The sequence below is a fragment of the Mastigoproctus giganteus genome, chromosome 14, assembly GCF_048544385.1.
Source record: "Mastigoproctus giganteus isolate SK-2022 chromosome 14, ASM4854438v1, whole genome shotgun sequence".
In the NCBI taxonomy this organism is placed as follows: domain Eukaryota; kingdom Metazoa; phylum Arthropoda; class Arachnida; order Uropygi; family Thelyphonidae; genus Mastigoproctus; species Mastigoproctus giganteus.
Window position 1 is genome coordinate 113,946,586 of NC_143588.1, and position 12,770 is coordinate 113,959,355.

General features: G+C 38.6%; 1 protein-coding gene across 1 annotated transcript in view; it reads left to right on the forward strand.

The window, feature by feature from the left end:
- Window positions 1–1,674: 1,674 nt before the first annotated feature.
- The window catches only part of LOC150075581 (uncharacterized), a 33,660-nt gene continuing 22,564 nt past the window's right edge, over window positions 1,675–12,770 (forward strand). Inside the window, exon 1 of the mRNA XM_090388566.1 lies at window positions 1,675–2,616. Coding sequence (XP_090244692.1) covers window positions 1,675–2,616 — 942 coding nt within the window. The remainder of the gene's footprint in view (window positions 2,617–12,770) is intronic.

Here is a 12,770-nt window from a genome sequence, read left to right on the forward strand (position 1 = left end):
TCTGCATGCTTCTGTAGTAACTTACTTGGCAGTAACCCCAGGGGCTCATATCTGGTGAGTATGGGTTTGACACACTCAGGGTCCTGAGCTGGATATCATCATTCTTCTCTTTCTTGGTGATTCCCTTCTACTTTTGACTCTCTCTCTCTCAGGGATTTTTTTTTTTTTTTTTTTGGCTGGTGCAGCATAAGCCTCAGGCTTCCTTGCACCATATAGCTAATAATAATAATGTTCATGATTTGCATGCTACACAGTCCCACACTTCACATATCTGGTTTCAGTAGGTGTCTCATTCATTTTATTTTTTAAAATCTAGTCACCCAATGCTAATTAGAAACCCTCCCTTTGGGAAATGTACAGTGATGCTTTCAATGTCAGTTAGTCTAATATAGCAGTTTCCATTTATTTATGAATGTACTTCATTTTACAATTTCAGGTTTCTTATGGTAGGAATAAAGGGAAAAAAAAATTTTTTTTTTGGTTCATATCTAAAGGGTTTAGATTAGGTTTAAGTTAACTCCTAAATTTAACCTCTTCTTCTTTAAGAAACAACTCTATAGAGACCTCTTAAACTTTTGTTTTACTTGGGCATATAAACATAATACACCCATTGAGACTTTTCAAATTTGGATTAATAATGATTTTTCAGAACTTTTATATCATTTTTCCAAAGTGTACTCTAAATTTATATCCAATTATTTATCCACATCAAAGTAGCCTTCTTGGGCAACTGTACATAAGTCATTCTCTTAGCATTTCAGAAACTAATTTATTGATATCAGTTTTATTACCCTTGATGTATCTGCTGAACTTCCTCAGAAAACATGTCCCTTTCAGCAAAATTTTGATACCCAGGAAAGAAAGGAAACAGATGAAGTGAAATAGGGGGAACAAAGAGGATATTTCCAATCTAAAGCATCTATTTTATAATCAGAAATTGCCTTGGAAATGCAATCTTCCAGAACGTTGTGATGCAACACCCACTTGTTAAGCTACTATTCATATCTTTTCCAATATCATCATTTTTTCCTTGAAATACTTCAGAACTTGAAAGGTAAAATGTCTGAAATTTTTTGGTGCATTTTACCTTCCATGGCTATGTAACCTGCAGTATCCTTATAAATTTGCATTCTACGATATCTGAATCACATAATTTTAAAAATATTATTTAGGACAGAATTTCTCTACATCCAAATCCATACTCAAATATCATGTGGTAAGAGCATCTCTGTCATATGATAGACTGTCTCTAATAATTCTTTAATAAAACATTTATTTATTATTTTTAAGATTAATTGATATTTTCAGTTTGTAACTAGTTCACATCAACTTTATATATTCTTATTTGTTTATTTTTCCAGATTCAACAAGGTGAACACATTTTTATTGAGATTAATAATTAAGGAAAACAAGAGCAGATATGCAGATCAAAGCAATATAAGAATATCTGTTAGGAAGTTAACAGAAGAGAATAATTAGTATTTCTTCCAAAAATTAAGAACTAATGATGTTATCAGAGGACCTTTTCATGCAGAAATCTCCTATGCAAAATCACCATGTCCAGTGTCACAGATGAGTAAGCAGAAGTAAGCAAAATTCCAATAACCAAAAAACCAATCAATGGAAAAAGAATAACAGAAGCCATTCCTAAAAAATAGGAAGAAAAGTTACAGTATGCATAAACATTTGAAAAGTGGAATCAGTGAGAAGATATATTCAGGTCAGCCCAAAAGGCATACATTGGCTTGTACAAAGAAGAAATGCTTTTCTTGTGAAATATGTGGAAAGTTATTATCCAAGCCAAGTCACCTGAAAAGACACTTATTGGTTCATACTCGAGTGAGATCTTTTACTTGTGAAATATGTGGGAAAGCACTTTTTGACTTAGATAGTCTGAAAAGACATTTATTAATTCACACTGAGGAGAAACCCTTCTTTTGTGAAATATGTGGGAAAAAATTTTTGCAAGCAAGTAACTTGAAGGAACATGTACTGGTTCACACTCAGGAGAAACCTTTTACTTGTGAAATATGTGGCAAGAGATTTTCACGATCAGGTTACTTAAAAGGACATTTTTTGGTTCACACACAGGAGAAACCATATCCTTGCAAAATATGTGGCAAGGCATTCTCAACATCAGCTAATCAGAAAAGACATTTATTAGTTCATACCCACCAGAAGTTATTCACATGTGAAATATGTGGCAAGACATTTTCAACATCAGGTAATCTGAAAAGACATTTATTGGTTCATACTGAAAAGAAGCTGTTCACATGTGAAATATGTGGCAAGACATTTTCAACATCAGGTAATCTGACAGTACATTTACAGGCTCACACTAATGACCAGCTGTTCACATGTAATGTATGTGGCAAGGCATTTTCTCATTCAGGTAGTCTGAAAAGGCATCTCTTAATTCACACACAGATGAAAGCCTTCTGTTGCAAGATATGTGGGAAGGCATTGTCAGAATTGAGTAGTCTGAAGAAACATTTATTAGTTCACACCCAGGAGAAACCATTCACTTGTGCAATATGTGGAAACTCATTTTCACAGTCAAGTAATCTAAAAAAACATTCACTGGTTCATACTCAAGAGAAAATCTTTTCATGTCAAGTATGTGGCAAGATGTTTTCACGATCGGACACTTTGAAAGGACATTTAATTGTCCACACTCGAGAGAAACCATTTTCTTGTGAAATATGCAGGAAGGAATTTTCACGGTCAAGTCATCTTAAAAGGCATTCATTGGTTCACACTCGAGAAAAACGCTTTGTGTGCAAAATATGTGGCAAAGCATTTTCGATGTCAGATAATCTGAAAAGACATGTATTTGTTCACACTCGCAAGAAATCTTTCACTTGAAAAATGTGGCCAGTCTCAGTTATGTCAGCCAAATAGCATAGTGCATTGCAAGATGATTAGTATTAATAGAGGAAAATGGTGAAAGAAAGCAGGCTTATACAGAATGAGCCAAAAAAAAAAAAACATTTTTCCTATCAGTCCCCCTCCAATGGTTTGCCTGGTTCTTCCTTGAATTTGTTCAAACTATCCACTTCCACAGCTACAGATGGTAGCTTGTTCCAAGCAATCAACCACCCATTAGCTGAAGGAAAATTTCTGCATATATATTCTGCAGCCATCCTTACTCGATTTGAATTATGCCCCCTCATATGCATAGTCTGAGCAAGAGGAAGAATCCCATCAGCTTTGAGTTTGTCCAAGCCATTCAAATCCTTAACACCTCAATTTTGCAGGTTACTGGTCTCCAGATGCTGCAATTTGCAGAACCGAATCCTTTCTTGGTAAGAGTACCCCTTTGTTTCTCCATGTTGTCCTCTATAGATGCTCTAACGGCTCTACATCCTTTTTAAAACGAGGCCTTCAGACATGCAATACTGAAGATGTGGCCTGACCATTGCCTTGTTACATTGGAATAATTACCTATTTATCCCTGCTAGCAAAATTCCTGTATATCATTGACAAAACCCCATGAGCTGTCCTGGAAGCCTGTCTGCGCTGCTCGGAGAACTTCATATTAGACTGCACAAAATGATAACCACTCTGTCTTCTCCCATTCATTCATCCCTTTATGCATAGCAGCTGCTCCACCGTGTATAGCATTCTTTTATGTGCAACAGTATCAAAAGCTTTACTGAAATTGAAGTATACAATATCAAAATTATTTTTTGCATTCAGTTTCTGTCATTACATCATAGTATCCACTCAGGTTGGTCAGACAAGACCACTACCTAACAAATCCATGCTTTGACTGCATTAAATTGCATTCCTGTCTAGATTGTCTTGCATTGCTTCTTTAACCAGTGACTCCATTATTTTTCCTAGAACAGATGTTAAGCTAACAGGTCTGTGTTTACTCGTGTCATCCTTTGATCCCCCTTTGTGAATTGGGGATACATTCGCACATCTCCAATCCACATGGTCATCACCTGAATCCCAAGATGCCCTCATAATTATGGCTAATGGTTTTCTTACCTCCTCTGCTGCCTCCCTTAATATAATTGAATAGATCCCATCCACCTCAGGTTAACTTCAACAAATCTCATTTTCCTTAGGCTGCCTCCGTAGCCAGGTGGGCAGGAGCAGCAGTGCGTAGCACACGCTTCTTGATTAAACCAGGGTTCCAGCCTGTGACCACCAAATACGGAGGATGCGGAAAGGTTAGGGAATGACCACCGCATATTCCCGGAGCAATATGGCCTTAGTTGCAAATGCTCCTAAAAAAACCAAATAAACAATTTCCCTTTCCTCTCAGTTATCACAAATTCGTTCAGCTTCATGTTAGTTTGATAAACTTCTGGCATTCCTCTCCCTAGAGAATTTTTCATGTGTGAATGTAGTGAAAAATACCTGTTCAGCCTATCAGTAACCTGAGCAGGATCATCAACAGTTGAACTATCAACATCAAGTGGAACAGGACCAGGGTATGTCTGCCAGGGGCAAAGGTTGATGACGTTGTAGAGCGGATATCAACTTTTAAGGGCACAAAAGGTGATATAGTTGTACACGTTTGCACTAATGATATTAAGAGTAGTAGACCGGCGGAATTACTTAACAAGTACAGGTCACTGATGAAAAAAAGCCGTGAATTAGGGTTGAATTTGAAAGTGTCTGCAATTCTGCCCAGACACGATAGGAGGGAGTATATGATGAGAGCCCTGTCGATCAATTCGGCCCTGGAAAGATTGTGCAGGGCTCAAGGGGTAGAATTTTTTTCAGCCTGGTCTGTACTTGTTAACAGGAGAGACTGCTTTTACAGGGATGGGATACACTTAAATAGAAAGGGTGCAAGAATGTTTGCTGATGCTATCGAGGCAGTGTTAGGTGGGTCGGAAAACTGCTAGATTGGGGGGATACAAGGACTAATAGATTAACAGTAGCCACTGGCAGAGGTGAAAGTGATTCTTGCACTGCTTCTATTGGAATGAGCAGCAGCCTGGAAAATAAGATGCAGGATATTACAGAGACTGCTGGGAATCATGGGGGTACAAGTAAACACATGGGTTATGTTAGGGTGGCTAAGAGGAAGAGCAGGTGCGTGTATACTTGCGTGTACACCAATGCTAGGAGTTTAGTAAATAAATTTGATGACTTTGAGTTATTGCTCAAAACATCAAAGGCAGATATTGTTGCGATTTCAGAGACGTGGTGTCACACAGATATAAGGAATGCAGAACTGGAATTTGGGGAGTACAATGTCTACAGAAAGGATAGGAAGGGAGGAGGGGTTATGCTATTAGTTAAGAAACACATAAAATCCAAGGAAGTGAAGCCAGTCGACATCGCTGGACATTGCAGTGTCGAGTCAGTTTGGTGTGACATAAGCATTGGGAGATCAAAATTGCGAGTAGAAGTGTGCTATAGGCCTAATGACTCTGATGAGTACAATAAGAAACTGTACGGAGAAATAGAGTGGGCCAGTAAATCAGAGAGTCTTATAATGGGGGATTTTAATTTCCCAGATATTGACTGGAATTTGGGGGCTTTTGTGGATTTATTGGATGATTGTTTTCTACATCAGCATGTTCGGCAGCAACAAGTGGGAGTAATACTCTTGATTTGATTATCAGTAGTTATTCTTCATGCATTAAGAATCTGCAGGTAAATGAACGACTAGGTGGCAGTGATCACAGTGTTTTGAAGTGGGAGTTACTCAAAGAAGTAACAACCATTAGGGGTAAAGGGAAGGGGTATTGCTTTCGTAAAGGGGACTACGATGGACGGAGACAGTATTTAAATTCTATAAAGTGGGACCAACTGATGATGTTACCAACAGCAAATTCAAAATGGGAAGCATTCAAAGAACTTATGTTGCAAGCTACTAGGCTTTACATACCAACTAAGAAATATTGTTCAAGGTTTAGGCCTGAATGGATGTCAAATGAACTAATGAGGCATATGGCAGAGAAGAAAAATGCATGGGATACAGACAAATTAACACGTGACACAGAAGCCTATGACAGATACAAGTTGATCTGTAACCAAGTTACAAAGGAGGTTAGGCAGGCGAAGGCAGATTATGAGAGATCCTTGGCAAGGGATGCAAAGAAAAACAGCAAAACGTTCTTTACTTATGTAAATTCTAGAAGGAAGGGGATGAATCAGATTGGTCCACTTGATATTGATGAGTCAACTGTTGATGATCCTGCTCAGGTAGCTAACAAACTAAATGAATATTTTGCATCGACATTCACACATGAGGAGTTATTCAGCGAGGGGAATGCCAGAGGTGTATTCAACTCTAGCAGTAAGCTACAGAATCTTGAAATAACTGGGAGTAAAGTGGAGGAGAAACTGTTGAAGATAAACACAAGAAAGGCACCCGGGGTGGATGGGATCTATCCAGTTATATTAAAGGAGGCAGCAAAGGAAGTAAGCAAACCCTTAGCCATAATTATGAGAGCTTCCTTGGACTCAGGGGAGGTACCCATGGACTGGAGATGTGCAAATGTGACCCGAATTCACAAGGGAGGATCAAAGGCTGACACAAGTAATTATAGACCTGAGTTTAACTTCTGTTCCCGGAAAATTAATGGAGGCACTGGTTAAAGAAGCACTGCAGGATCATCTAGATAAGACTTCAGTTATAGCTCGGACACAGCATGGTTTTGTTAAGGGGAAGTCTTGCCTGACCGATTTGATTGGATACTATGATGCAGTCACAAAAGAACTGGATGCAGGGAATAATTTTGATATTATATACTTGGATCTTAGAAAGGCTTTTGATACTGTTGCACATGGAGGACTGCTGCACAACTTGGAGCAGTGTGGCATTGGAGGCAAATTGCTGCTATGGATAAATGTGTGGTTGAGGGGGAGAAGTCAGAGAGTGGTAATCAATGGACACTGCTCATCGTGGACTAATGTTATTAGTGGAGTCCCTCAGGGTTGAGTATTGGGTCCTTTATTGTTCTCTGTATTTATAAATGATATTGATGATGGTATATCAAGCTTAATGTCCAAGTTTGCAGATGATACGAAGGTTGGCAGGGTTGTCAAGGACACTACTGACACTATGCTGCTTCAACAGGATCTGGAAAGGTTGAGCAGATGGGCTGAGAGGTGGCAAATGAAGTTTAACATTGACAAATGTAAAGTACTACATATGGGAAACAGCAACCCCAGAGCAACGTATCAACTCTGTGGTACTACACTGACAGTGGTAGAGAATGAAAGGGACCTGGGGGTGGTTGTGCAGGCAAATATGAAGTTCTCTGAGCAGTGCAGACGGGCTGCAAGAGTAGCTCATGGTGTATTGTCAATGATATATAGGAATTTTTCTAGCGGGGATAAGGAGGTGATTATTCCCTTGTATAAGGCAATGGTTAGGCCACACCTAGAGTACTGTATACAGGCCTGGAGGCCTCATTTCAAGAAGGATGTAGAGCTGCTGGAACGAGTACAGAGAAGAGCAACAAGATTAGTGAATGGAACAAAGGGGTGCTCTTACGAAGAAAGGCTTAACTTTTGCGAATTACAGTGTCTGGAGACTAGGCACCAGCGACAAAGCCTTGAATGCTTTGAGCATGCTCAATGCTGATGGGATTCTTCCTCTTGCTCAGAATAATCACCTGAGAGGGCATAAGTTCAAATTGAGGAAAGACAGATGTAGGATAGATGTGCGGAAATTTGCCTGTAGCCAGCGGGTGGTTGGTAGGTGGAACGGACTTCCATCCCTTGTCGTGGAAGTTGGACAGGTATTTCGAACGAACAGAGGAGTGAAGTGGAAGTGTTTATTTTTTATTTATTTTTTTTTGCTTTATTTTTTTTTTTTGCCTGATGCTGCATAAGCTTGCTTTCTTGCATCAAATGCCTCTACTAATGCTAAGTGGATCAATTGATTCAACCCTCCTACTATAATATATATTTACTTATGTCACATTTAATATATTAGTAAAGAAGAATTTTAAGAAAATGTTGCACTGCCTATCTGGAGTGGAAATTTAATTTAGAAGTGATACACAAGTATATATAATTATCCCACCAGTACTTTCTTTGGTGATATTTATTAAGATTAAGTAAGTTTACTTACAAAAGGGATCAAAACAGGAGGAAAGTTCCACTAGGATTGGATTGGATTTTAGATTTTTCTGGTACATTAGCAGCAGTGGCTATTATGCACCAAGACAAAAGGTAAAAAGTTCCACTAGTCACACAGCATAGTTCACACAGAGAGCTGTGGCTTCTGTAGAATCAGATATTTCATGTGTGGTAAACATACTTCTTTTGGTTCTGAGACTTCTGCAGAGAATGATATGGTACAACATCTTTGGACATTGGATTGGAATCGTTATGTGGGCTGGGGTTAGTCAAAGAGACTGCAGGGTCTGTTTGTTGTATGTGAAGGTAACTGATGCTTGTTGTTGAATGTTGTAAGCCAAAAAAAGAAAAGGTAGCAGGAGAAAAGGGGTCTGAGTGAGGGTGAAAGTACCTTTGTTAAAGGAATCAATTAGTGGAATGGAAAATCCCTCATCCCATTCCTGTTGCTGTCGGAATTTGTAGCGAACTGTTCACAATACAGTACAGTACAGTACACTTCACTTCATTCTGTGGTTATTGTTTCAAGATTCCGAAGGTTGGAAGAATGGTTTCAATTTTCACTTTTGTTGCTCTGAGATTGTCTTGTGTAGGATCTTCCACATATGCATAATACCTTATATACTATCACTCATTAAACTACCGCATTTTATTTATAACTTTATTGAAAATTAAAGTTGGAGAGTTTAATTTTATATTAATTTTTATAACTTTATTGAAAATGAAGTTGAGAGCAGTGATCTCAAACTGGTGGCCCGCGGGCCGCATCCGGTCCCCGAAGCAATTTTACATGGCCCGCGAATATATTTCAATTATGTATTTGTTGTAAATACGGTGCTTATATTCACTCTCATTTTGTTATAAAAAAAAATTCCGGCCCGTCAGCTGCTTTCAGATCATGCATTCGGCCCACATGCAATATGAGTTTGAGACCACTGCTATAGAGCACCTGTGGGACACTATGGAAAGGCATATCAGGCATTTGGATACACCAATCACCTCCATACCTGCATTGCTGACTGCATTACCTCCTAAATGCTTCCGACATCTTGTTGAATCAATGCCACGGATAGATGCTGTACTCGGGGCATCTATCCGAGTACAGCATCTATACGTGGCATAGATGCTGTACTCGGGCAAAAGGAAAACCTACAGAGTATTAGGTAGGTGGTCATAATTCAGTGATCACTCAGTGTATATGGCAACACTAGCTCAGTTTACACTGATTTAGAGGTAAATACGTTCCCTTATAGAATAGCTGAACAAAATTTTTAATTCAGGATGTATGTAATTAAAACTTCTAGTTTTAACCTGTGGTATGTTCAGTTATATATATATTATTCACCAATTGTCTTTGCCACTCTTAATGAATATTAAATTCTATTTTTTCAGAGTATTTAGTTTTGGAAATATGCAAGTAGCTCTTGTGTAATGAAAAAAAATTAGATGAGAAATCCCTCTCCCCCTTGTCCCAGTGAAATAAAAAATGAAAGCCATGGAAAGGGTGTTGTATTTGATATTTTCAATTTATTTTACTGTTGTTTTGCTTAACGTGCTGTCACTCACCAACAAGTAGGAGTTGCATTAGCAGAAATCCACATTCCTAATTCTTGGAATAACATTTCTGATGGGCAGAGGTGTTAGTTTTCCAGAAAAGCCTTTCATCCCGATGTACAGAGTATGAAATTCTTCAAAACTGATCGAACACATGTGTAGTCTTAATAGCAATGTATAGTTGAAAGTTGTTGAAACTGAGTTAAGAGCAAGATTTACATTGTACACGAAGAAGAGAAGTGATTTGGGGATTCCCTTGCGAACTGCTGAAGTTATAGGTATGGACCGCAAATCTAAAATGGCTACGATGAATTGTTCTGGAAATTAAGGCAAGTGTAAATACCCATGGTTTTGTTTCTCTTGAAATCAAGAGAAACAAAATTGTATGTTTTCGTTTCCCAAAGACAGGACTAGGTGAGCTTGCTAGGCTTTGACAACCTGGGCACTTGATGTACTGTGCACTCTAAATATCCAAGTGATATAAATATGGGAGTGAACTCTTACTTCGTGTACAGTAAAGTGATCGAAGATCAGATTGTAGGCAATACTACACACAAATCTTTTGCATGTAGTACCGTTCAGTTGTAAAGGCAAATTCTCACATTTAGATTATCCGTTGCTACTTTCATTTTTCCCTTCAGAGGTGGAAAAATTTTTAAGTTGCATTTCCATTCATGATTGAATGCCTATGTTAAATGTCGCACTGTACAGGTAGGAGGATGTCTGTACTTTGCAGCGCATCCAATCCAGAGAGGTCACGTTCTGAATACACATTTCTTTCACCTCTTCTGAAACCTACAGCACAATTCGTAGGTTGCCAAGTACTGTCCGTGGGTCATAGTTTTCTCTATGATGTTTCTGGAGTGCCCATGAAGCATGCATTTATAAATCCGCATATGAAGTGGGGCAAGCCATTAGGCAAAAAGTCCACAATCAGAAAAGAGACATTATTTTCCAATAATGATGTCAGCATTGAATCTGTTTGCTCAACCTGCAAATAATTGTCGTTTTTCCTACATCACCTTCCTCTAGCATTGGTGGATATAGTAGGCCTGATTGAGTTTTCACCCTGGGAATGTCCGAAGAATATCTAGACCTGGAATATCTATATTTGCGTCTAAAAGTGCAGCTTTCCCAGAGCAACGGTAAAGTACAAAAAAATGTGGACCTTGTTCATTTCTTCCACTCCTTGTTCAGGCACATCGAAACAACACCTACAATCAGACATGCAGATTACTGCATGTCTGATTGTAGGTGTTGTTTCCACTGGAAGTTTCAATGGCTCCTTCAAAACCAACCCACTCAATTTTTCATGCTACAACTTGTGTTACTTGATCTGACTGCTGACAGAGTTCAGTATCCTTCCATTTCTTTAAATGCCCAGTTTCAAGCATTATACGAGATTCAACCTGTTGTTCTTTACAGCTTTAAACATGTGGAATCAAAATGTAGGGAATGATTTGGCATACCTGGAATACATGGAAGGCAACATACTTTATGCATTTGATTTAACCCCAGATAAGAACACAGTCGCCAAGCATATGAGCTCTATCCATCAGGGAGGTGTTCATATTGCTTCACCTCTTCCTGAGAACAACTGATATTATAACCCGAATTTGAAAACATTCTGTGACTAAAGATATCCATGCTCACTGACTATGAACACTGAACAAATCGTAAGAGTTTCGAACTGAGGAAACCTATAGGCATGTGTGCCCATAACAAGTTACCATGAAGACTTGAAAACCAGCCCTGCTTGTCGTGAACACAAGACTTTTTGGACCAGCCAGGCACATTGGGTATGTATATTTCTTGGAAAATCTCAAGGCCAGTTTTTCCTTCCCCCTCTCCCCCCGATATTGCTGACTTTCTTAGCAAGCAGAATAAGAAAGGGACGGGACAAAATATTAATCCAACATCCAGAATCTAGCCTGCAGACTCCGATGTATATTTTAACTCACATGTAATCTATGCAAAAGATTGTAAACCAGTATTATTGTAAAGATGTGGGCGAACGATGTAATCGCCACTTTAGATGTAATTCAACATTTACTGTCTAAATAAATGTTAAAAAATCCTCCAATTCAATGGCACTTGCCTTGAAGTCCGTGGGGTGAGGTGAGCAACGCATATCTCTGCTACCCGATTTTTTTTTTCTCCTTCGGATCTACAACCGTCTTCTGCAGGGGGAATGTTGGGCATCAAAACCGATTTCTGTGTTGCAATATTCGTTTTCAAGCCCAAGTACGATTGAGGGTGGAGATACGTCTTAACTTTGGATTCTGCAATCAGATCCAGTTTTTAAAATCGACATTTGTTTGTCTAAAGACACGAGTGTGCTGTTCTGGTTGCACCGTGACTAGAAATTTGGGGAAAGACATTCATTTCTTTATTAGGCTTGTAATTAACGGCACTATAAGACCAAATTAGTGAGAATTCAAGCTGATTGTTCTGAATTGGGGATCTTGAGAGAAATTTTGTGAGCAGAATAACACTCAGATTTCTAGGGTGTGAATCTTTTATGAATAATTCAGCCACTAGAGAGCTATCTTTTGCCTGGCTGGTCAGATCATCTAAAGCGAGCAGATTGTTCATTCTCGGATTGAATTCCTTTTAAGCCTTCTATGAACTCGATTTGAGGGTATTGGGGAAACTTTACTTGATGCCTTCAAAAAGCAATCAACAATTCTTTGAGGAGGTGGAGAAATTAAAGTTTAACTACGTTCAAATGGGGACAATACAAAAGTGTTTTTTTCTGGATTGAGTGGCACCTCACAATGCAGGTGAATGGATGCTTGAACATTTTGTGTGTGCTTGCGATTTCGGACCCAGTGTTTGTGTGCTCGCATATGCCAGTGCGGCTGGCTAGCAAAAAAAAAGGCAGAGTGATGTCTCCGGAAACAAAATGTAATAAGGTTCCAATTTTAAACTATGTTCCATCTGCTCTAAATTTTTGCATAACTAGCACTTCCTGGTTTTAAAAAATGCACTTTTACATTGTTAAAGTTACCGTTTTTAAGTTCGTAACACTATTTTATAGTCCCCACGAATTTAAAGTGCAGAGAATCACCTTTTATAGTCATCTTGATTTTAAAACCGAAAATATTTGCTTTTTTCTACTCCCTGATGATTTTAAAAACAACAAAAATCGATTTTAA